At 47.1% G+C, this 26,040-nt stretch overlaps 1 protein-coding gene across 2 annotated transcripts in view; it reads left to right on the top strand.

Moving 5' to 3' along the window:
* spz4 (Spaetzle domain-containing protein 4) overlaps positions 1-24,567 on the top strand; it is a 61,589-nt gene extending 37,022 nt beyond the window's left edge. The window contains exons 3-8 of one of the 2 annotated variants that reach the window (XM_050196828.3): positions 1,691-2,143; positions 5,766-5,822; positions 8,522-8,678; positions 12,648-12,961; positions 18,798-18,920; positions 24,252-24,567. In XM_050196828.3, the coding sequence (XP_050052785.1) occupies positions 1,691-2,143; positions 5,766-5,822; positions 8,522-8,678; positions 12,648-12,961; positions 18,798-18,920; positions 24,252-24,456 (1,309 nt within the window). In that variant the 3' untranslated portion in view covers positions 24,457-24,567. The remainder of the gene's footprint in view (positions 1-1,690; positions 2,144-5,765; positions 5,823-8,521; positions 8,679-12,647; positions 12,962-18,797; positions 18,921-24,251) is intronic. The other variant, XM_050196829.3, reaches the window with a different exon arrangement.
* The last annotated feature ends 1,473 nt before the right edge of the window (positions 24,568-26,040 follow it).

Genomic DNA, 26,040 nt, shown 5'->3' with positions numbered 1-26,040 from the left:
GTTTCATGCAAGCGAAGGATCAAAAGCGCGAATACGAGTTCAAGCGAACAGCGACTGTTAAGAAATTCCAGCGTTGATGCGCACTGATACTGCCTTTCATGCATATGAATTCAACTTGAAGGACACTCAACACTTTGCTCGCACAGCTTTGCAGTTCAGGCGAACGAAGAAGGTTGCTCAGGATGAAAAAATAACGATTAAGCAGGACATCTTAAGTCAACTCCGCTCGTTCTGCTTTCCACCACACCAACCGCGTGCGACTAAGGGGCTTCACAGAACCGCAGCCGCTCTCCTATGTCGCATCCGCTCAAGGTTAGCGTTAAATTCAGCGTGGCGGTACAAGACAGGACATAGCGTGTCATCGTCGTGTGTGCAGTGTCAGGCTCTTAGTGACGTCGACCATCATTTGTTAGAGTGTCCTGAATTTCATACAGAACATAATCTATTAATAGGTGAACTGAATCGCAAAATTGTCTCACACACACACAAGTGCAAGTGACCTTTTGTTCCCAACAGGCCACTGGATATTTAGGAGAGAGGTCTTTCAGTTCCTTCTCAAATTCCTCCGTCATACAGAGCTGGAGTTTGAATGGTGAGCGGGGTGGATGGGGTAACAAGCAAACGTGGAACGGGTGGCGCGCAGCCTTATGCGTCCCAGTTCAAATCCATGCTCGTCGCTGGTCTTCCCTTGTGTTAAGAGAAGTATTGTGACGGGCTTTTGGCTTTACCGCACTTGATGTAAGTGGCACTTGGGTGGCAACAGCTTTTACAAGGCTAGGTCCGCCTTCGTCAAACGGCACATCCCCCCTCCCTCCTCCTCCTACGCACACATTTAGTCAGGTTGTAGGCGAAAGTTGTGTCACCAGCAGCTTTATCTTCAAAAAACAGGGCCCCCATATTCACGAAACGTTCTTACGCCAAAAGCGTTCGTGACCGCCAATAATGATTGGATTGATACTACAATCCAATAATAATGACAGCCAATAATGATGTAGGACATATTATTAATGAAGGCGATCAGCCAATAAAAAGAGCGCTTGCAAACGAAGAGCTTTGCTAATTCGGCCCCACACCCGCCGTGGTTGCTCAGTGGCTATGGTGTTGGGCTGCTGAGCACAAGGTCGCGGGATCGAATCCCGGCCACGGCGGCCGCATTTCGATGGGGGTGAAATGCGAAAACACCCGTGTACTTAGATTTAGGTGCACGTTAAAGAACCCCAGGTGGTCGAAATTTCCGGAGTCCTCCACTACGGCGTGCCTCATAATCAGAAAGTGGTTTTGGCACGTAAAACCCCACAATATATATGTAATTCGGCCCCAGTTGTTTATCAAGTTTCTAACGCTGAAAACCACTGTAGTGCATAAGACGCTGCTGCTAATTTGCAGCACAGCCCCGCTACGCGATATGAATTAGTGTGAACGGTGGCGCGGCAGATCGTCTGTGACACTCGACCATAGAGGAGGCGCATTCCAGTCCCAGCAGCCTCTGAAAAATGTTACCATTAACATCACGCTCATTAACTGCGGATTCGGAACTAGACGGACGTTTTTTACTGCTCCATGGGTTCTCGTGTAACGCATGCAAGCCAAATTTCGCACAGTAATTTAGAGGAGGGTTCAGAGCCAGCTCAACACCCCCGTTAAGCCTGCACGTAGCTCACTCCGCGCTGACAACCATCGTCACGCGCAGGCACGCGGTGCGGCGCTACATCTTTGAGAATCAAGGCCTGGTGAGGCGCATGTACGGCGACCAGCGACACAGCGTGATTGTAGGCACCGAGATAGAGGCGCGCAGGATGCGCTACGACGACCTGCGCTTCCACGAGCCGGAGAGCCCCGTCCCGCCGGTCTCGTCGGTGCATCGGACCCGCGGTCGGGCGGCGTACCGGGTGCGGCCCAACAGCCGCTACGCAAACCTACTCAAGACGTCACCCTTGGCAGACGGCGAGAAGGCACGTCCACCACCGCCGCCACCTCCACCGCCACCGTTTCCGCGGCCGCCCGCACACGCCGATGTGACCGTGGGCATGGCGACCACAACAGCTGGCACGAGCCCAGTGCCGGCCATGGACGTGACGGGTGACAGTCCGGTGACGACAGCACCGGCCTTGCTCGACGACGACGCAGGCGCCTACAAGCCCGGGTGAGTACGTGAGCGTTGTAAGAGAGCATACAGTGAGTGAACGGCCGCCGAATGCGTTCTGCGGTGGTTTATCCTGTTCGCTGAATTGAAAACATCACCGACGATTACAATACTCCCTAATACGAAATTTGAGCGCAGCTCTATACGTGTTCCTTTCGTGATAACTAGGCTGGCGCTGACAATGTCTCGTGCGGCACGTTGCAAACGAAGCGAAATACGGCGCAACTGCCTCGCTAACCTGGAGATCGCGAGCGCCTGCGCGTGGGTGACAGCAGCCGCCGCCGACAGACCTCCCAGACGACCGCGCTACTCTGGCGCCCCCCCCCCCCCCATCTCGTAACCTTCGTCTACGCTTTCCTTATGCTTACGCTATACCCTCCTCCGCTTTCCGCCTCATGGTGCCGCTGCACTCTCCTCTCCCCTTTCCTGCTCGCCTCTTTCATCCACCGCTGCGCTCCACGTTCGCTTTCACCTTTCGCTGTGCTCGTTCGCTCGGTTACGCCAACGCCAACAGCTCGCGACAGGAACGGGCGCCTAAGAGCTGAGCTCTAAAAGCATTGGTGATAGGCGGTTGACTCGATTGAACGGTGAGTATCGCAGTTTCCAGGCCACAGTGTATTAACGCTGCTTGTTCGTAGCAGATCAGCCGACTCATCAGAACAAGTACCAACTTAGCGTCATGGTGCTTAAACTTTCTCAAATGTTGCTTTGTTGGCGCTTGTCTGCGTCCTTGTCTGCGGTCACACCAGAAGAATAATATGGTCATGCCTCTGTAATACGAACCACATTGGTTATTGGTTAAACTTTTATAACGATTGTTATTTTCAACAACAAAAAATCCTTCATAAATGAGCGTTGAAATAAAGGTCTGGTTTGAATGTAACGGTATCTAGTACAGCGTTCAACTTCAGTAAAACATTTGCAGCCTGAAGAGCGTTCCCTAGCAGTATTCCGCTCGATGCCTTTCACTTTCAATTATATTATTTTTGCCCTTTGCCCTTATCTCGTGCAAAGCCGCGCCACCGCTATCGCTGGTATCGGCCCCTTGGTGGGGCGGATCATCAGAAACGAATAGAAACGCAGTAAAGCAATCCTCGCATAATAAAGCCCCATGGTGTACTCGATCTAGTGAATTAGCGGCGTGAACGTTCACACTCTTGGTCACGATACAGACGGTAACCGGTCGTCAGGATTTGAAAGGTAACATTAGGGTGCATGCGTTCTCCTTAGTGGTGTCCGAATGGGGAAATTTCCGAATCGAATCGAATACGAATATTCGACAAAAACAACCACGGAATATTGAATCGAATATCGAATACTTTCTCATTTCTAAAGCAACATGAAAGGTCCAGTTTTCGCGGAGTCCGTTCTTCAAAAAAAGAAAACAGGCTTATATGCATTGACACATGTATGTAGTACCGCTTACAGTTAGACGTCCGGGCCCTTAGGAACTTGTGAATGATAAACAACTGCTTTCAATTATCTGGGGCAACATGGCAGTGACAGTATTGAAAAAAGGAAGAACATGCTGCCAAACCCACTCCCACCGTTGCGTTAGCTGAAGGAGAGAAGGGTGATACTACAGCACTGCACGTTGTTTTGAATGGTGCAAACATGGCGAGCCTTCCCAAATAATAAATCGTAGCAAATTCCTATATAGGCCACCTAAAAGGGAGCCATTATTATTGAATGACTGGAAATTATTAAACAGAAGTTACCTGCCCCGCAGTCTCTCTCTCTCTCTCTCTCCCGATAAGCTTAGCTGCTGCGCGTGCCCTAATTGCGGCCTTAGTGGCCGCTGCTGCTTCCTCGGCCTCTCCCCGCGCAAGACGTCGGTGGCATGCGGTGTTGGCACCGCAGGCTGCTGCTGCATGCTGGCTCGGGCAGCACGTACTGCTATGGTACATTATACTCGCAGCGCAAAACTCGACGAACCGCTCAGCGGTGTTCAATTGGGCGTTAATGCTTTCGCATTCGCAACCTATAAGAAATGCTTAGGCGTCTTCAAATGTTCTTTTCGAACGTATGCTTTTTTTTTAGAGCAAACCCTTAGTTGTTGATATACAAAGAAAGTTGCAACAGCCTTCTTTTTAGTGGCACGAGCATGGATTGACACTCCTATTTCTTGCGCAGCACTTCCGGTGCACCTCCTCAGACGACCGGGGAGGAAATTCAAAATAAATCAGAAAAGAATTGCACAGCAAAAAATTCATGGGCTTTATTACAGATATAACACCAGAGCATAAGGTTAATTACAAGTTGAGTTACTGAAGTGTCTGGCATAATTACAATTAATTAGAAATCAGTGAGACGACCATGGACGAAAATTAAAATAAATCATAACAGGGAAAATAGTACAGTACAAAATTCATGGGTTTCATTATAGATATGATATCAGAGCATAAGTTTATTTACAAGTTGAGTTACTGAAGAGTCTGGAATAATAATCATTAATTAGACATCACTGATTACAGCACACCAAAGCACGCAATCGTAGAGATTAGAGAACCGCCAAATGAGCACGGCTTTGGCAAAATTCCTGGAAACCCGGAAGTAGAAAGCGGAAGTAATGACGTCACTAATGACGGCACACACAAGAAGGTGGCATGATATTTAACCGGCTAATTACTGGAAAGCAGTTGCCTCCGAGTTCGGTTCGTGTGTTGCGTTCGCCTACGTTAACCTTAAGAACCCCACCGCCGAGGTGCGAGTGCCTCTAAGAGACGCTAAGGTTAGGGTCGCCTACCTTTTCTTTTTTTTTTCTGATCGTGTACAAAAGACTGTTACTGTAAAGGGCGGCGATGTGCCGTATAGCCAGCCATCTTGCACGCCGGTCAAGCCACGTGCTTAAATAAGCAAAGAGAGAGAGAGAGATGAAAATAACGCAACGCGTTTTGCAAACATGAGGCATAGCTGTTTTCTATCTTTCTGTTTTTTGTTTTGTTTTTTTAGCTCCATACCTTGGTGAGAATTCCTATCCCCCGAAACGGCCCACAGTGCACCGTTTCTCAATATGTTGAGGTGGACCCGCGGTTGTCCATGAGAAAGGCCAAAGGACCTGTGGAAACAGCTAACAGGTATCCTGAGTCTAACAAAAAAAAAAAATCTGACGATAGTCCGTGTCAAGCTGCCTTCCTCACACCGATCCAAATCTAATAAAAAGAAAGCGGAGTTGAATTTGGAGCGGACTGGCGGCTTCATGCTGAGTCAAGCTCCGTGTCAGTACCGTCGTTTCTGACATGCATGCATTATAGTGTTTCTAATTGATCACATATTGAGTGCTTATAGCTGAGCTAGATCATGGCTACCGCATACACCTGTTATTGGAAGCTATGCATGTAAACGTATGTGCATAATTTTGCGTACAAAGTTTGATGGCTGGAGTTCCTCAGTACATATAGGGCTCGAAAAGGCTAAACGTTTGTGAGCAACTTGGTTAAGGCAAGTCATGCGCAAAAGCTCAGAGAACTTTTAGGAAATCAGAACTCACGAAGAACTCCGCGGAGAAGAAGCCTGTCTTTTTTAGGTATATGGTACGCGTATCACCTTGGAATCGTTTTTTTTTCTTTCTTTCTTTCTTTTGGCACTGTGTGGATGCCTGTGCGCACCGTTTCCATTTCAGCTGGCTGGGTGCTGCTATTTTCAACGCTGCCAGGCTGTTGCGCAAGCTCCCAAATTGGTGCGTTTGCTCGTGCAAGTTATATGTGTGTACGTGCTGCACAATGCTTCAGTGCGCGTGTGCATATTCCTTCACTTACGCATTTTATTTTTCAGCATGGAAAGGTCTGCGATTCGCGTGACGAACAGCTGGCTACGCAGCTTTGATAGCACTCCAAAGCTATACACAAATGGTTGCGAGGGACGTTATATTGGAGAATATTATATTAACACTGACCGCCTAAAGTTCTTGGACATGCACACGTCTAAGAGCGACCGAAAATCGTGGTGGCGTGCAACGGAAGGTTAAAAATGCCACTAAAACGAATACTCAGCGAAGAAAAATTGGAAGAACGATGTCGTATACGCGCCGAAAGGGCTCGACAACGTTATACTGCCACGCAACATGTTTTATTATACGTAAATAAATGCGTGCTCTCCGGCAGCTTCAAGTAGCCAGGGCCAGAGCGATTGGTGGGCAGTCATCTTTTATTCCTCTCCGGAACGGGGCAGTCTCCGGCTATTCAGAAAAAAAAAAACATCTGTTTTGTTCGACATATTAATGCGTATTTAATGCCTACACGTCACTTTGACGTAGAATTTCAACGGTTTTGTGACGTCGTATGACAGACAGGCGGAGTAGGTGTATTGGCGAAACCTTTGAACCAATAGCGGAGAGCTAATGCAGAAAAAGGCGTAACATCGGAAACATAGTTTTTTTTTTTTTCTTTCGTTCAGTCTAATCATGCATAACCAGTGTGTACACGTTATATGCGACGGGGAGTTCTCGCGGTTTTCGTGGCGTCCCGTGAAAGACAGGCGAATCGGAGGTGGCCCAAAAATTTTTTTACCAATCGTGGAGGACTGGTTGCAGAAATGAAACAGAAAACTAGTTTTGAATAGCTTGAGGTTATAGCGTCCCAGCCACCGCGAGCTAAGCAAGGGGAAGCATACCAACGCAGACGCCGCCATCACTGTCCTCATTCGGTTATCTACTTTCACAGCGCTAGCTCGACACCACCGAAACCATCTGCACTTCTGTACGGTCCTCGCTTCTTGTCAATCAATAAGATAAGAAAAACCTGTCAATGGTAAGCAATGCTATTCGCTGTGAAAGCAAATAAAATTGACCTCCTATATAGGAGGTAAGCGTATGATTGGGCTGTTTAAAGCAACGCTGCGGGCCATCGCTTGTTGCTTGCGTCACTGGCACTTAAATTTGTCGTCAGAAGATTGGAATAAAATGTGGCATAGTTACTAGCGCAAATAAGGCTAACGGGAAAAAGGTTGGCACAGGACAGAGCACGTCCTAACCTTTTTTTTTCGTTAGCCTTGTTCGCGCCTAGTAACTATGTCACATCAACTAAACTTAATAATTGCAAGTTATTTCAAAATATTGTAGGATTGTAGAGCCCAGTCTAAGTTCAGAAAGTTAGACCTCTCTCTCTTTCCTTTACTACTCTTTTCTTCTTTTTTTCCCCAATTTATTTCACGGTCACTGCGTAGCGCTATGCACTTTTTCGACCGGGTGCGCTATACCTATATCCCCTAGCAGTGGTGCGCTCCGGAGCACGTTTCTGAGGCTGTTGGCTCAAGAGTGAGCATGCGCTGCCTTATCGTTAGACCACATTACCTCGAGTTTCTCTCTCTATACGTCGAAGAGACCCACTGAGGATAGGCGACGAAAGAGGCCGCCTTCATTCCACAACCTGATAATCGAATGCCAGACCCTTGGATCAGGAACCCACAACCTCCGCATTATGCGCATATGGACATATGTTGTAAGTCCAGAAGGAGATTCTATAGTTAGGCTATCAGGGAGACCTCCTGTTAAAGAATACATGAAGAAAACAAGCAATAGTAAGAAACCAATAATTAGGCAGCAAAGTATATTTACACATAAATAACAATAAATTAGAGAATATTAGAGAATTAGAACGCTAGATACAATAAACAGATAATAAACTAACAGATAAGGTCGCCAGCAGATAATTCTGTGCAATAGTAATTTGAAACTGACGAGGTCCCTGTCAGTACAGCACCTGTTGCATAGTTCTAGAACGACACTATGAACAATTCTGGGGTTGCACGTGCCAAACTCACGTCTGAATATGGGGCACGCCGTATAGTTGCTGACCCCGGAATAATTTTGACCACCTGGTGTTCTTTAAGGTGCACCCACATCGAAGTACACGAGCGTAACGACAGTATAAAACACCGGTGTCAGTGAAAGTTGCACTAATATGCAAGGGGACAAAATCCAAGCTTTTTTTTTTTACTGTAAGCTGCTACACGCGGTTCCCATGCTTAACGTTCCTCAGACCTGACATAGACCATTGGCCAGTAAATTTGCCATATGTGCTGAATGAAACCACTTCATCAACATACCATGCACATTTTTTTTCCTTTTTTTTTCATGCAAGTGGTCTACAGGCGGTCACTCAAGCCTCTGTATGCAGTTCACTTTAGTTTCAGTCCCTGACGTTTCCGTTCTATGTATTTTTTTTTTCAGCAAATTTGTACAATGCACTAAATACAAGTGAAACGAAATCAGAAAGTGTGGGAAGCGGATCGTCGAATGACGTTCTGCAAACGTTCTACACCTCGTGAAAACAGCCGTTTCGCATCTATTTTAAGAACGGGCGGCGAAAAAAAAACAAAGGGGAACTGTGCGTGGCTTCTTTGCACGAGAAGTAACGTGCGCAATGCATCTGTTAACAGGAGCCCCACGCAAGTGGTGTTTCACGGCGAGCCCGTCGACATCGACGCGCCTTCGCGGCTTGCCACGGAGACCCCGCACAACCAGGAACCTGCCGCCATCCTGACGACGCCGACAGCGCCCACGCACGCACCGGCAGCCGCCGTGACCACCAGGGAGGTGGGCAAGCCTGCGCTCGTGAAATCAGTGAACTGAGATGTGACCGGAGATGAGATAAGATTGTGCTCAGCTGCAGCAAGCGACTATCGGAAGGAACGAAAGTAAAGCGGAAATCAATGAAATCATCGTGAATTCAGTAAACTCAGAAATGACCGGAAATAAGATAAGAATATGCTCACGAGCAAGCGGCTCTCAAAAGGAATGAAAGTAAACGGGAAATCAATGAAATCAATGTGAAGCCAATCAGCTTAGAAATTACCGGAAATAAGAATATGATCACGAGCAAGCGGCTCTAAAAGGTAACGAAAGTAAACCGGACCCAAGCGAGCGCGAACAAAAACTCGCGGTACGTCCAAAATGTTTTCCTATTCCTGGTACACATACCCTAAGCTCGCGCTCTCCCAAGGCCCTTATTCCTGAAATAAAATTTTAAAAAGTAAAAAAAAAGTGTTTACGAAGAACTCTTCGTAGGAGTGAATACCAATCGATCATCGCGTTGGATTATTACCGAAGGTGGCCCGCGAATGGTTAACATTACTTGCCGAGGAAAAGCTTTGTGAATTCGGCTCCGGCTCGCAACTATGCGATTTTCCGCTGTTGAAATTGGAGCTAAGTGCAGAGTCAAAGCACGAGGCTTTTGGAATGTCGCATGCACACAGGAATCTAACTCACGTGGTAAAAATATCCCATCCTGCACCAAGACGATAGGCGGCTAGACCCATTTTCTTGAAGGCTGGGGCGCTATTCTGGACATTCCGCCATTTTCTTCGATGCATGACGTAGGCGCGACGCAAACAAAATGGCGCGGGTGGCCCCGTTTTGCTTACGTAACGTGACGCCAACTTGACGTTTCGCCTAAGAAATTGAAATGAAGGCACTGAACGTAAGGTTCTAGGTAAATCAAAACAGTTTTCCTCTGCAGTAAAAATAAAGCAGCTATCTCAAAGCGTATGATTATTCCGTCGAAAACGCTTCTCGCTTCCGTCGTCTGCTGCGTACAAGCCATCGTCTGCTTCAATAGCTAGGATGCGTGTCCCCGGAAAATGGAATGAGTCATCGCATGTTGGCGCCAACGCGCTTGTTTTCTTGCTTGTGAAAACATACGCGACCTACCAGTGGTGATGCGCGCACGTTCTAGGCCACGTTATCGCTATCTCGTGAAACGCAAGTGACTCAGCCCGACTCGGCTGGCTGAGCAACGGCCGAATATCACCGATAGCGTTGCGCGCGCCAGAGATATCCACTAGCGCGACGCAAGCGCCGGCGCTGCCATCTCTTGTTCGTTTCGCTGGTTACTCGCACCGCGGGAGGAAACTTCAAGGCGCCGCCTTGCGTACATTTCTTTTTATAAATTAGAAAGAGGCCGTTGTCATAACTTTTGATTGTGCGAAAAAGCATTAATCTTGATTACAATACAAATGCAGCAGTGAAAAGTGGACAACATTGCCGAACGTTTGCTATGTTCAACCAATATTTTTTCGTATAAACGCGTTCATTTAAAAAATGATGGCCCCAAACACAAATGTCAACACTACCCGAGAGCGATGCAAATACTATGAGCACGCGTTATGAACAAAAGATTTTCGTGGCGCCAAATGGCGGGGAAAATGTGGCGATACGCATTCCTCTCGGCTGCCATTGCATATGGCTGCTCATTAGCATAATTCGCGCGGCTCGTCGCAGCAAAAATTTTGGCGGAAAATCTCAGCAATGGCGGCCCGGCGCAACGTCACGCATCGTCAAAATGACGTTTACGAAACAGCCCTTCCTCTGACGCTCCTCACGAGATATTCCTCCAGCCAATCAGCAAGCTGGCATGGCGCATATATTGGATCGCCACCACATATTCGCGCAATTGCAGATGCATTGCACTGGCTTCTGCACGCTACCGCTCACATTCTTTTTGAAGCGTTAACATCACAATATATCTGCCAAGGACCAAAAAAATGTATTAGTCCATAAAATTTGCAGCTCCACGTCACGTTTCGTCATCTTGATGAAAACGCAAAATGACATTTCGCAAAACTTCCGTTTCCCGGCACAAATTTCAAGGCACGTGAGCTCGCCACAGCCAATCAGAGAGTCAACATGGCGGATAATGGCGGCCGTGCAGCCGCCATGCGTGTCGAGAATAGCACCCATTGATTTGCAATCAGTAGCTGTGCTGGGCTCCTTCTCATAAATCTTGTCTTACGTGCAAAAGTTTACTCAAAGGCGATACTTCTGGCGCCCGCTACTCATCATGATAGCAATCTCACTGCTAACGCGACGGGTGGCCAATCCCGAACTGCGTGTATGAAAGACAGGTCTTGTGAATAAGGGGACCGTTTTATCATTCAAGCGTTCGCGAACCGTGAACATCGCGATACAGTGAAAACGAATTAATTTAAACTTATAGTTGTGAAAGGGCTTTACGACAAAATAAGGCGCACTCAGCTTATAAGTGTAGAAAAGGCTATATTCGGCCTGCCTGCCTTTCCCTTATGACCTCTCTCTCTCTATACATGTATATATATATATATATATATATATATATATATATATATATATATATATATATATATATATATATATATATATATATATATATATATATATATATATATATATATATATATATATTGGGCCTTCTGCTGTGCCTTTCCAGCGGCATTCCCGCCCCCAATCAGCTCCCAGTTTCACGGGGCCGTTCGGATACTCATGTGCAGATCGTAAGAATGAGCGCCGGCCCATCCTGACAGCGAACGGGATAATTGAATGAGGCGCTGCTGACTCAAAAACAGTATAGTTGTTCAGGCCCGAAAGCTAGGCGAATGCGGCTCACGAACTGTTGAAATTATTCGTCCTTATAAGAACACTTTGTAAGAACATGGCGCCAGCCAATCGTGATAGCAAACACGATGTTAACGAAGCCAGAAGCAGTTCTTACGAGCAAAAGGTTTTGTGAACCCGTCAACAGGGTATACAACAACGCTATACAACAATTCGTAAATTCATATGCCAGCTAATCTTGCGCATATGCAAACTTCGCGGAATGAAGACGAGGACGAGAGTAAAGGGCATATATAAAAGACACATATGGAGGCCTGTTTGTGTTTTATATATGGCGTTACACCTGTCCTCGTCCTGGCTCTGCGACGTTTGCGAATCGATCGTACTATATATCTGCGCAACAGCATCATCGGTTGCTCCTGCGCAGCCTCCTGTGTGTCGCCTTTCAACTTAACCGACCGCTCGCATCACCTACGTTACGCATCCTGAACCTGTACATGCCAAATAAAGACAGTTCCGCTTCTGCTCTCGACTCGGCTGGTCCCGCGTCCGGCTCTTTCGGACAACAACGCAACATAACACATTAGGACAATGAACCAAATAGGCCATAAACTTTCGATTGAACCAGGTAAGAGTTACGGCGCACAAATTATTAGCGACGGCCAGCGACTTACCGAGAATTTGTCCCCAAGGCCTGCGTTCACAATACTTTTCTGACGTAAGAGCATCCCCTCATTGGCCAGCGCTCAAGCACCCGCCACTCGTGATAGCGATTGCAGCAACGGAATGACCGTACTGACGACGGCGAATCGCGGACGTCTCTAACGACTATCTTCTGTGAATACGAACCCAGGGGCCATATTCAGAAATATTTTCGTCCATGATCAAGTGTTGTCAGTCATTGGCCGACCACCTTCACTAATAATATGTCCACCATGACAGTGGCAGGCAGCTGCTCTTACGAACAATTCTAGAGTAAGTACCTATGAACTTTTTTTTGTGCGTGTGAATACGGGGTGTCCCATAATATAAGAGTGCCACTTACGCACTTCATGAGCCACCGGACCGGGATAAGTTCGTCATGGAGCGCGCATTTCAAAAGCGTTTTATGCGAAGGGTTTCACACTCGCGCTAACATGATGCCTCGCTCCGTCCCGTTTCCCCCGACGGCGACGTGCCTCTTTTTCCGCGCCGCAGCACCTGTCTACCGGCACGTTGGCGACGACAACGACAGCGGCTGCCGACTTCGAGCCGTCGTACGCGGCCGGCGAGCCGTTCACGCATGAGCCGGAGCCGCTGCACGCGTACGCCACCAGCCAGGCGAGCACGGCGGCGTCCCAGCCTCTGTTCAGCCTGCTCGACAGCAACAGCATCGAGGCGCCCGACGACGCACCGCACCACCACGAGCGGCCGGCGACGGCAGCCGCCTCGGTGAACCACCCGCACGATCACGCCGAGGAGGATGCGTCGGCCGAGCAGCCGCCGCCGGCCGAGCCTCTCAGGAGGGGCGTGTGAGTACGCATGCGCAGTGCCTTAGCAACGTCGTGCTTTCCTTTTACATTCAAGGGAGACCAACCGCAGTCACTAAGGTTAAGCCTGTCAATCATCCTTATTTCTCGGAGTCCTCTCTGCGCGAAGTGTCGAGTTCGCAGCGGTAGAAATAGCTCACGAAGGCTTGTGGTCCCATGGCCTGGACGCCACAACCGGCAGCCTGAAGGCCGCGCACAACGCTGCTTTTTAATTTGTTTTTACTTTTGGTCAGCTCATTAGTAAAAGTTTTTCACCACCACTTCGCACGCAAGTCCGATGATAACGAAGTGGCATGTCCGCCTTTGTCGCTTTCGGTTCAAAGGACGGCACGGTGGAGCCGACAGGGTCACCCTAGGGTTACTGTAATACTCTACAGGGTGTCCCAGCTAACTTTAGTCAGAGTTTAAAAATATGCGAATGTCAGCTAGCTGGAAAGAACCAAGGTAATATCCTTTGCCGTCGCTTGGAGATACAATTTTTTTTCCCTTCCGCCTAATTAGATAATTAGTCTTAATAATTCAACTTCTCAAATATTATAATTAGATTAATATTGTCAATGAGAAATTGCTGAGCGACATGAAAAACTCCCAATACAGCTTTCTGTTGCTCAATACGTGCTACATAAAAGTGTTTTTCCGAGCGTGAAAGAAGGCCGCGAATACACGCAAAATACCTCGAGCAGCCAGTCGAGCGGCAATTTTCCGTGCATTGGCGGGCTTCTTTCGCGCTAGGAAAAACACTTTTATGTAGCACGTATTGAGCAACAGAAAGCTGTATCGGGAGTTTTTCATGTCGCTCAACAATTTCTCATTGACAATATTAATCTAATCATAATATTTGAGAAGTTGTTTAATTAATTTAGACTAATTATGTAATTAGGCGGAATGGAAAAAAAATTATCCGAGTATCTCCAAGCGACACCAAACAACATTACCTTGATTCTCTCCAGCTACGTGGCATTCACATATTTTTAAACTCTGGCTAAAATTAGCTGGGGCACCTTGTATAGGCTGTTAAGCTATAGAGAGACACTACGCCGCCCAGCAGCAGAATCGCTCTGCCGGCTGTGAGAAGCAAGCAGGTAGCAACAGTAATAACGTATAGAAACAATACAGAGAGTCAATAGGTACTGCACGTTAGCTGCATTTGCGCTAAATATAGGAAAGGGCCCCTAGACAACTCAGCCCTACCATTTCGCATCAGCTCACCATATCTCCGAATTTCAGCTAGGTTTGTCTAGTGTCCTGATAATTTCAACTGCATCCCTATGCTCCTTTTACTTATGGTAATGCTTGTGCGTCCTATAAGGAGCTTACTCGTTATTCTTTAAAAGAGTGTTGCACCCGCGTTTTACTTCTTCCCCGTCAAGCGGGTTCCCGAAGCTCCCCTCTCAGTAAACGGGACATGCATTTTTTCAAGAAAATTACTTTATAAGCTTGCCTGGACTTTACGTGCAGGGTAGAAAACCGGATCCGTCCGGCCTCGCCTGCCTGTCCTTCCTACTCCTCTACTTATTACCCTTCTATAAGCTTTCATATATTCATTTGCATATCGAGTAACGCATATGACAACATTTCACTGTTCTGAAAGCTGCCCAGCTGACCATGCTTACAGCTGTCAGGAGCGTTGCGTTATCGGAAGACATACAGTGTCCCTTTCCTTTTTTTACTTCCAGCACTTTTTTTTAAGAAAGCCTCCAAAACCTACGTCACATCACTACAGATTAATTATCTGCCCAGGCACAAGTGGCACATAATCAAGATAAAAACTAAATTATGGGGTTTTACGTGCCAAAACCACTTTCTGATTATGAGGCACGCCGTAGTGGAGGACTCCGGAAATTTCGACCACTTTGGGTTCCTTAACGTGCACCTAAATATAAGTACCACGGGCGTTTTTGCATATCGCCTCCATCGAAATGCGGCCGCCGTGGACCGGGATTCGCTTTTCATCAAAAAAACAAAGCCGTCCATTCACTAAGTAAATTAAATGCATTATTTAACTTCTTAGTTACAAACCTTTAGGCACATGTTTATATTGACACGTGAACTCGTTCATCTTTTACGGGTGAGCGCTTTTAGCGTCTAAGAAATTTTATCGCTCAGCGCAGGACGCGGCTACATGTATCGAAAGTTTCTAGAATGTTATCGATGCTTCTATCCGCTGTCTGTTGTCGCCGAACCTTGTGTAATCTGATTGCATGTATGCGCGACGCGAATGGCGAAGAACTTTGTGGAAGGCACGCGAGTCCCAGCGGTTACTCTGGAACATTCAACGACTGATCTATAAAAGCCGACGCGCTTGACCCACTGGTCAGATTTTGACGATCGCCGACTGTGTTCGCCTTTGTCGCCGTTCTTTAAGTGTAGCTTGTTTTTGTGGGCACAGGTTTGCCCAATAAAAGTTAGTTTCGTATTTCACAGCATTGCTACTGTGTTCTTCATACGTCACTCCACGTGGCAATATTGGACAATTCCAAGGAACTAGCATAACAGTCTAGTTCCCTATTTCTACATCTCAAAATGACCATTGGGACCAAAATTAACGGACGTCAAATTATTTGTTCGATTTACTCGATTATGCACGCGGCACCGAGAAGCGCGGGTCACGGTGCCCCTGTGACGTAGTAGGGTGGCGTAAAATTAAGCTTCGCAATACCGCGCGATAAAGCGGTCTGCCTCACCCCTGCTGCTGAAGAGCCTATACACGCGTACAGTCACGAGTTACGCAAACCGTCGATCGGAATCTGTGAGAAGAGGGAGGTGGCGACGACAGCTTCATTTTACACCACACTTTTACGTCACAGGGGAGTTGGACGGAGAGCCGCGCTTCGCGGTGCCGCGTGAGTTATCATGTAAGTTGAACGATTAGAGAGAGAGAAGTTTAATGATACGAAATGCCGAGAGGTCGGCCTGAGGTATATTCCTCTAGCCAGCTAATCGGCATCGGGGGAAGGGGAAGAGGGAAAGAAAGAGGGAAGAAAGAGGCGCATGATGGGTGACGATGACGATAGAAGGAAGATGAACATATGGCAAGCAATTTGGCATGCTCAAAGTCTGCAATCCCGGCCCGTAATTTTTAAAAAGTTCAGTAATGCCTGGATGGCCTTGAAACTCGATTGAGCATCTGGCCAAGGGCCTAAAATAACGTCCTCCGACAACGGTGCGCTGTCGAGACGCGTAAGGTCGTTGTCCAACCTTTCACGCTCTTCCACGTACTTAAGTCACAAAGCAGATGACCTATAGTCTCAGTCACATTGCACACCTCACAGTGTGGAGACTCGGTGCGTCGCATGAGGTGCACGTATCCGCGCGTAAACGCTACCCCCAGCCTTAGTCTGTGCAGAAGACTGGCACAGCTGCGTTGAATTTTCGGTGGTAGCCTAAATTTCATGGTAGGGTCCAATCTCTGGAGTCGTCTGTGGCGATTATCCGGATTGTCCCAGTGCTTTGCTGTCAATTTTCGGATGACCCTGGAGAGGAGAAAGTTGGCGTCCGCTCTTGAAAAAGGAATTGAAAGCAGTGACTCTCGTTCTTCGAGTGCTTTCTTCGCATCGGCGTCGGCCAGTTCGTTGCCTTGTATACCACAGTGACTGGAAATCCACTGAAATGTGATATAGCGGCCGTTTTCTTGCGCTAAAGTGTAGAGCTCGGCAGTTTGAAGAGGAAACACTCCGTAAGCGCTTTCTTTCAACACCACTCTAAGTAGTTGAAGAGCCGATTTTGCGTCACTGAAGACTGTCCATATTTGAGGAGGCTGTCGCGAAATATATTGAACCGCCTCTCTGATTGCCACTAGCTCCGTAGTTGTTGTAGTCGTCTTGTTATACAGACGAAACCGTCGAATGACTTGATGCGCAGGCACGATGAAAGCCGCACCAGACGCATACGACGACACCGATCCGTCTGTATACACGCTCACCGAGGAGTCATATTCTTTCGACATATATTCAAGTGTTAAATGTCTGAGGCCGACGGTAGGTATCCGCGATTTTTTTTAAATTCCGGGAATAGATAGACGTACCGGTATTTTGGACATTACCCATGGGGGCATACGTGGAAGGTCAGCAGGGGCCAAGTATGCTGGTATGACAGATCCTTGGCATTAACGGCTCTTGAAAAAGTGGAGTCCGGCCGTATATCGGGTAGTGTCAATAAGGGATGGCGTCCATGACGGTACAGCAGTCGCAAGAATACTCGAAGAGGTCCGCATCGTAGATAGACAGGTAAAGGGGTGACGCGAGCCTCCTCAATTGTTCCGTGGGTTGAGGTGCAACGTGGAACACCGAGACATGTTTTCAGCATCTGTGCCTGGGCACTTTCCAGCGTACGCAAACATGACGGGCTCATACTTGATAAAACTGGCAGGCTATACCGAGTACCCGACGTATAGAGCCTGGTACAGCCGGAGTAGCGAATGCTCAGATGGACCCCACTTCATACCGGCCAGAAAGCGAAAAACTTGAGCAAGCCCAGTTAATTTTTTCTTTAACATTGTCACATGTTTCGACCATGAAACACCACGGTCAATGACAACGCCGAGGTATTTGTGGTGGGTGACATATGGGATGGCATTTCCATTGATCATAATTGGGTACCAACACATAAGCGTCCGTGTGAACGCTATCGCAGCGCACTTGTCTGGGGCCAGTTGCAGTCCTTGGCACTGCAGGTACTGAGACGTTAAAGAAGTTGAACGATTAATTTAACACCCATTATTTCGGCCTACGGGACCGTTTTGATAAATCCGTGCACAACCCATCATTCGCATAGCTGAACAACCGCAGAGTCAAAGTTCCTTCTTCACCATCATCACCATCACCAACGTCGTCGTCTTGCTGCTGTCGTCACACAAACGCTCACCTTACAAAGTCATGGTGGTCCATTTGGTAACGTCCTTTGCGAAGCCCAAAATAGTACTGGATAGTATAGATACGCGCAAAATGCTTCGCATAACATCGATTCCCGCAGGATCTGCATTTTACTTTCTCATGCGCGCTTGTGCCGCATTTTCTACAGGGCCCCTGTCAAGTATTTAAGGGAAACGCTTCGCTCCTATTAAGTACGGTATAACTTCAACATTTCTTTCACTTTCTGATAAAAAGATGGCCCATGTAGCGCCCAAAGCGCACACATGTATTCATGAAAGACTAATCTTCGTTCAAATAAGGTGACTGGCCCTTACCCCCCGCAGACTTGTCTAGAAGCGGTAATGTGCTCTTCCAGAAGGGCTGCCAAGATGTGCGGCGTAAAAGATAAAAGTATAATGAATGAACGGGCTTAGGGCATATGAACTTCTTCAGCAGCATAAAGGAAACTTGGGCTAGTTGGTAAACGTTGGTGACTATATTGTTCAACAAAACAGTGCTAAATTAGACGAGGACTAAGAAAGGCCCAAATGTGTGTGCACCTTTCGTAGTTTGATTTGTCAAACATGAACAGTTTGGTCAAATACGGACTAGTTCTGCGCCATGCAAACCTTGACAGCCGTGAACCAACTAGACGGACATCGCACTTTGCTGTTCTGTACTTTGCGATCTGTCATTGTTTCGAGAAAACCTATTTAGACATGCGTTTCCAGATGGGCTAGCCAGACACGGCATGTCAGATACGGCATGCTCGCACACCCTACGGCTGCTTATACTGCACATGGTGAATATATATGTAATACAGCTTAAGTTTGTCGAAAGACAATTGTCCCTCACTTCCGCATCTCATTGCACTGAAAGTGGGCATCTGGAGCAAGCGCCAGCTCGCCCCCAAACCACGCTTATTCTTCACACGAGTTGCATGCGATGCATGCTCTTCTCCGCTGCAGGAACGCATGCCCGGTGAAGCAAGAAGTGCTCGCTCCTTATTGGGCCAACAACACCCGTGGCAAGGTGCTGGCGCTACTCAACGTCTACCCCTTCGAGCAGTATGTGCACGCCGAGAAGTGCGCGTGAGTATAACCCTGCACCCCGGCCTGCAAAACGGGCATACCTATCAAGAGCCAGAAATGTTCTTCTATGTAGCCACGAGTTGCGACTCGTTCATACTTATGCCGCATTTCTTTGCCCTACAGGTTTTTCGTTTTTCTTTTAGCTACACCAAGAGAGAGGAATTTATTTACAGAAAGGCAGAGAGGTCGGCCTGAGCGATAACTTCCTCTGGCCTGCTGCTATACACTGGGGAAAAGGACGGGAGGAAAAGGGATGTTTAATGATGATGATGATGATATGAGGAGGAAGTGCGTATATACAAGGTGTTTCAGCGAACACTTTCAAAAATCTTTAAGAGTTGCCTGTGGCAGATGTCACAATTCTAGTTCATGAACTGGTCTACTCGAAGCGGCGGACAATACTTGCACAAAAATTGAGATGCAAAGTCGACTAATTAGTAACAATGCACTGATTAAGTTTTTAACTAAGTACATTATGGCCCATATTGCAATTTACAAATTCTAGCAGGGGAGTTCTCAAGGCGGATCCACTTGGAACGAATTTTCAAGATGACACCAATTACGAGATATAAATTCCCGAACTTGGCGGAGAAATGCACTGGCATTCCAGTTAACTTGGTAACGAAACGTCGTTTCATGCACTGAAGCAGACAAGTAACTGGAACGCCAATGCATTTCTCCGCAAAGTTCGGGAATTTATATCTCGAAACTTGTGTCGCCCTGAGAACTCGTTCCAAGTGGATCCGCCTTGCGAAGTCCACTGCTATAATTTGTAAATTGCAATATGCGTCCTAAGATAATGAGATATAAGTTAATTAGTGAATTCTTGTTAATTAGTCAATTTTCCATATCAATTTCTTTTGTTTATTTTTTTTTTTTGCAAGTAGTGTCCGCCGCTTCGAGTAGACCGGCTCATAAACTAGAATTGAGCTATCTGCCACAGGCAACCTTTAAAAATTTTTGGAAGTGTTCGCTGAAACACCGTTATACACGTTCACAGCGTTGTGGCATCTCTAAAGCCGTGCGTCCAGCCGAGTGGCTTGTAGAAAGGCTATAGCAGCACTTGTTACCAGGGCTGCGCTGTTTGCATTAGGCCAAGGACCTAAAAGAAACTCTTCTGATAGAAGTCTCTTATCGACGTTTGCAATGGAAGAGACCAGTTTCTGTCGTTCTTGCGCGTACGCGAGACAAACGCAAAATATATGATCAAGTGTTTCTGGTAGCTGACTGCATTCATAATTTGGGCTAGTATCACTGCGACCAATCAGATGTCTATAACGCTGGGTGAATGCGACACCAAGGCGAATCCGGTGCACCATGATTGTTCCACCAAATCTTTAAAAATTCCCTGTGGCAGATAGCATAATTCTAATCATTGATCTTTATAAATTACTCGATGAGGCCGCCATTACTTCCACGAGACATCAATATGCTTAAATGAATAATTAAAACGTGATTGCGCTTATTAACTTCTTAATGAACTATATTACGGCACGTATTTCAATCTTTGAATTGTAGCTAGTGAGTATGCAAGGCATATCGACCTGGAACGAATTCTCAGGACTACGCCAGTTTTAAGATATTAATTTTCATATTGTCCGACAAAATACATTGGCGTTCCAGTTACTTTTGTGCTTCATTGCATAAAACAGCGTTTTCTTTAAAAAGTAAGTGGAAGAACAGTGCACCTTTACCGCAAGTTTAACGGCGCACATATCGAAACCGGTGCTACCTCAGAATTCGTTCTACCTTGCATACTCACTAGCTACAATTCGTGGATTGAAATATGTGCCACGGAGCAATTAATTAAAATCTAGTTAGCGTAAATGTGTTGATAGTTCAATTAAGCATATTAATTTCTCGTAGAAGTAATGGCCGCCTCACCTTGCAATTTAGATACAGGGTTAGAATGCGCTATCTGGCACAGCCAATGTTAAAAATGTTCGTGCAGCTAAAAAAAAAACCCTGTATGGTAGATATGTACTAGACAGATAGTTCTCTGCATCGTTTTTTTTTTTATGTTAATAGTCTATTTGCGTCAATTTGAAGGAATTTGTGTCTGTGGACCATACACAGAATGCCACACCGATGCTTGCGGACTTTTACAGCGAAGATGTTAGCCTCCAATTGGTGGCGAATTTTGTTGTCCATCAGCAAAAAAAAGTGCATATCTTCTTTGGAATCAGGCATACAACACACAGCTCAGTCTTCATTACAATAAAGAAAAGCCCAAAACAAGCGTCATAACCGCATCATGATGCGGTGGATGACAAAGCGCCTGTGACCAATGCGAGGCACGTTCCTTCTCCCCGCGTGTGTTTCCCGGTAAAGATTACGGTCGCATAAGCTGTTCCGGTGGGACAGGGGCAACAGCAGCATGCGAATCAGTGAGTGACGTCACTAAACGTCATATATAAAAGAGAGACCTGCCTAGCAACTCATTGTTCATTGCAAGACTGCTGTGGATAGACTATGCAAAGTTAAGACTCCCGAAGAACAGCGTGAATACGATGAGCGTCGAAGAGTGCAAAATGGTAATGCTCAACAACGGTGTCGTGCTAAGACTAGGCAGAACAATAAAACATTTCATATCCCCATCGACGGCATTTGAGTGGTTTTCTAACAGCTCCGCCGGTCATCCACTTTCGCAGGGTCGGGATGGCGAGTCAATTTTTTTTATTAAATAGAGTTATACATCAGGGGACCCCTAATCGCTTGCGCTTGGGTCCCCGCAAACGCTAAGCAGACTAGGTTCTTGAGCACGCAGGTCGGTTAGCGTCCCCTAATCAAAATCTCTAAACTTTCTGCGCGAGAATGCGTCGCTGCATTTCTCGTCCGTGCTCGTCCGTTGCTCAGCTTCGCGGCACAAGCTTCCCTCAGTCTTCATAAAAAGGCACACGGTCACGTGTGAACGCTTGCATTTGTACACTGTACATATAAAGTACAGAACGCACGCGTTTACAAGATTATAGTCTATGGCCTATGGCAACAGCCATGGCCACAACCGCTTACAAGCCTGTGGCAACAGCACCGTGCAAAATTGTTCAGGAAAGAAATCTAAGCAGACTGCTGAACATAAGTAAATTTTGCTGGATGGTGATGGCAGCTAACTTACGACAAACCTTCTACATTGTGGTTGTCCAGCACCTTTCTAGGCGCGCCACTATTTTATGTAGCACTGTCGCTCACTCCAGTAAGCTTTCTGAACACAGCGCCCTTGATTCACGCGATACAAGCAGATCTCGCAGCAGGAACCAAACACAAACAATAAGAAAATAACATCTAATGCCGCGTTTCTGACTCTGCATTGCCTGCGGGTTCCTTTTTTTTCATGAATCTTTTATATTAAAGCTTCAATTGGGGACCAGCTGGATATATACAGTTAGACACTGTTTATGCCATTCTGGCGCTACAACACAGCCACGCTCATAAAAAAAAAATTCTTTTCTATCGAACACAAAACACCCTCTCACAGATGGCACCGCAGGTGCACGGGGCCTGTGCTCCTCGAACGAGGGCCGTATAGGCAAGATACAAGCACTGCAAGACTCCTACGCAAGGAGTAAGGATACTAGTCCAAGACATCGTGTCGAATGGCTCAGAAACGCATAGATGTTCCGTCCTACTGTCACGAGTGACGGCGACAAAGCATCGAAGATATCTCGGGCGTACTTCAGTTTTCGTATTCGTAAGTGCTCTTCGCCATTCACCGGCTGCCTCTGCGCGTGCTTGCGTGCGTGCGTGAGTGTGTGCGGCCCTCCGTGCGTCCGTCCGTATATGGGCCCAGTCCTTCTGGAGCCAACGTCACAGCACTGCTTGAAGTTGAATCATAATCTTCTTATGTTCTTTTACTGAGTGCTTTAAACACACATTATCGGTGTTTGATCACACTTTGTGATTAGAGGCAAGTGATGTGCCCAGGGCTGGACCGACTCGACAATTGTGCACTATCAGAACAAAACCTTCTAAGCCATGCAGTGCTCCCAAAAGAAACCGTGCGCCGGAGGCTTTATTCGCGTTATATAGCTCAGGTTCCTGAGGTCCGCGGGCCTTCATGATAGACTACGAGCACCGCCTGCCACAGCTCTATTAAGCATGAAATGCTCTTAGCTCCCGTGACCTTCAAGTGACCTTGTGCAAAAAGCCAGAGCCGTTATCCGGACCCTCAAACGAGAACATCCGGGGAAGTTGCGAGAACAAAACGAGATCATCCGGGCAACCAGACAAGACAGCATTACATGCGCTAGTTACTTCCCAAACAAGCTACAAAAAAATATTACTTCCGAGTTCTCCCTAACGTTTGTTCGCAATATCACTCAAGCTGCAACTTCTAGTACGCTGAAGCTTTATCATTTCCAATAACGACATTCAAAAGGCAGATACAGGGCATTATATACTTGATTGTCATCTGTTTGCGCTGAGTACTCTTTTCAACGCCAGTGGTCCGTGAGGTCCGCGGCGCGTCCGGCGCGCCTGCAGCGTCCGGCGCGCCGCGAATGGCTGTTTCACCGAGACGAGACTGGCAATAAGGTTCCGTCTGTGACAGGAAACTATTGCGTCCATATGGACCAGTGCACAGTATGGCGTGCTGCGGTGTAGTGTGGTGAGGTGTGCCACTGCAAACATGCACGACACCATTTTAAGATTGTGGCAAGTATCATCTCCAACCAATCTGCTTTGCCGGTAGTCATTTCACGCTTACATCTACTCTCGATTACGGGAGAGCCAGGATTTTATATCTATCTCACTGTAGCTCTGTATAGTATACGTGGTTACATTGTTCGTGCTCGTCTCTCTCTCTTCTCTCTCCTTGCGTTCTCTTCCTCTTTTTATCCCCTTACTCCTTCGTCCCGTGCAGGGTAGCCAATCGAGACTACCTCTGGTTAACCACCCGGCCTTTCAATGCATCCTTTCTCTCTCTTTTAACGATTTAATTATCAGCATTCTGTAGAACATAAAGCAGTTCCTGGACTTTAGATGAAATTGGGCGTAGTGTCTTCGATGGCGTGGCGTATGCTCAAATCGTTCTGTTGAAACAGGCGCTACGACGATTCTTCGCGCGTCCATCTGTGCCTCGTCGTAAAGCCACACAATGCAATGAATGTTCTGCACTTCAAAGAGGGGCAAATCGGCAACACTGCTGAACTGCCTCCGTTTGGCATGTTATGTAAACGTGAAACGACTGCGCAAACGATGAGACGGAAGCGGCGAAAAACACCGGGCAGTTCTCCCTTCGCCTGCGCGGTGTCATTCGCGCCATTTTGCTTTCGTTAAGTTTTGAACAGTGACCGATTTGCACGTGTACCTAATGCACACCGTACTGCGACGCAGGTTCGAGAACCAGCAGATGTTCTGCCGGGACGGCTGCCGGTGCGAGCAGCAGTTCCGGCTGCACCGGCTACTGGCCTTCGACCCTCGCAACGAGTGTCGGGGCATTTTTGCCGATTGGTTTCGCTTTCCCTCTTGCTGCGTCTGCATCTGCTACGATCTCGGTTCTCCGGCTTCCCGGTGGATGTCTTCCGGCCGAGGTGCCTGACATACTGTGACACCGACTTCGTCTCCAGTGCCAAAGCTAACTTATGCGTGCGCCCCTCTCACAGGCGCGTGTACAAAAAATAAAAACAGATTTAATAAAGACATTTAAAAACACCATGGGTGTTACAAGACAAATTACTACGCATTGACAAGCACATAATATCACTGTGTCCATGCATGGTTAGCCACCCCAGCATTTATGATAGCATTTTAATTTCATCCTAAACGAAGGGAGGAGAAGTAAGGAATGGCAGGAAGGCTAACCAAAAGAAATCCAATTGGCTACACTGCGCGAGAGCAACAGACATTATGCCCGAAAGAAAAAAAAAGTTGGTTGATCCATATTTCAGATCAACTGGTATGACACGAAAGTCAAACATGCATTTTAAGAAGCAGTGGCACGTTCACAAATAGAAGTCCATAAATCTGTGAATTTTTTTTTTTCATGATTACGCTTTCGCTCGAAGAGCGAAGCAATGACAGCGATAGCGAGCCTGTGATGCCTGTAATACTGCGCAGCATAAACAGCTCCCCGGAGGCTGCCACGCATGATATCCGATGCGACGGTGAGTGCATATGTGGCGAAACCGCGTCGTTAGAAATATATTACACAATAACTTTTTCTTGGGCTAGTGCCCGACGACGTGATGTAGTAGTGCAAAAATCCCGAAGAGAAAGATTAGCAGTGACAGATAGAGCAGAAAGAAAGACGGCGCTACACTCACAACTCCTTATTAGGCACAAAGCTTGCTACATAAATATCGCGCCCACAATCGGCACCACGGGGCGGCAAAGAGCAAAAGACAAGTCATCTTGTTCGCGAAAAACCTAGCAATTTCATTTCCACATCATATACTCGAAACAGATGTTTGACTAACACAGGCTCACTGATATGAATATGATATGCATCTAGCAGTTCCCGTGCGGTAAATTTGTGTCTACTCCTACCCAAGATCCTCACCTCAGAAAAATGTAGCTGACAGCAGCACGATCTGCATTGTGCAGGAAGATGCGCGCTCATATCCTTTTTATTTATTTGTTGGCGTGTTCCCTCATTCGGTCGTTCACACAACGGCTGGTCTGCCCGAGGTAGGTTTGCCCGCAACTTCGCGGTCTGGTAAACCACAGCAGTAGAACACTTTTCCACGTAGCATTTCGCATGCTTGATTTGCACGTTTGCACTGCGCATTCCGTGATTGTGGGCATAGGCGAGCCAGTTTGTTCGCGACGGAAAACACAACCGGTAGCCCATACCTGTTAGCCACATGATGTTGTGGCTCGCCTTGAGGAAATAAGGTACTACCTGTGCCTTCCTTCGCGAACCCTGCTCACCTCCCTCGCCCACCTTGGGATTATTGCGACATTTGAACTTCTGCAGCAAGGTTTCTGCCACCTAGGTGATTACCGGACGAGGGAATCCGGCATTTAAAAGCCGCTGGACCATGGCCAGACATAAATGTCAGCAATTTGTTCCAATCTTCCTCGACGTGAAACTGCACTTGAGCGTTACATGGTTAGGCATGTAGCTTAAACCTCACAAGGCAGCGAAAGTGCCAACTGTTTCGTCGGTGCTGGACAAGTGGCG

Source organism: Dermacentor andersoni, chromosome 1 (genome assembly GCF_023375885.2).
Source record: "Dermacentor andersoni chromosome 1, qqDerAnde1_hic_scaffold, whole genome shotgun sequence".
Classification (NCBI taxonomy): Eukaryota; Metazoa; Arthropoda; class Arachnida; order Ixodida; family Ixodidae; genus Dermacentor; species Dermacentor andersoni.
This window is presented reverse-complemented; position numbering and strand designations above follow the sequence as displayed.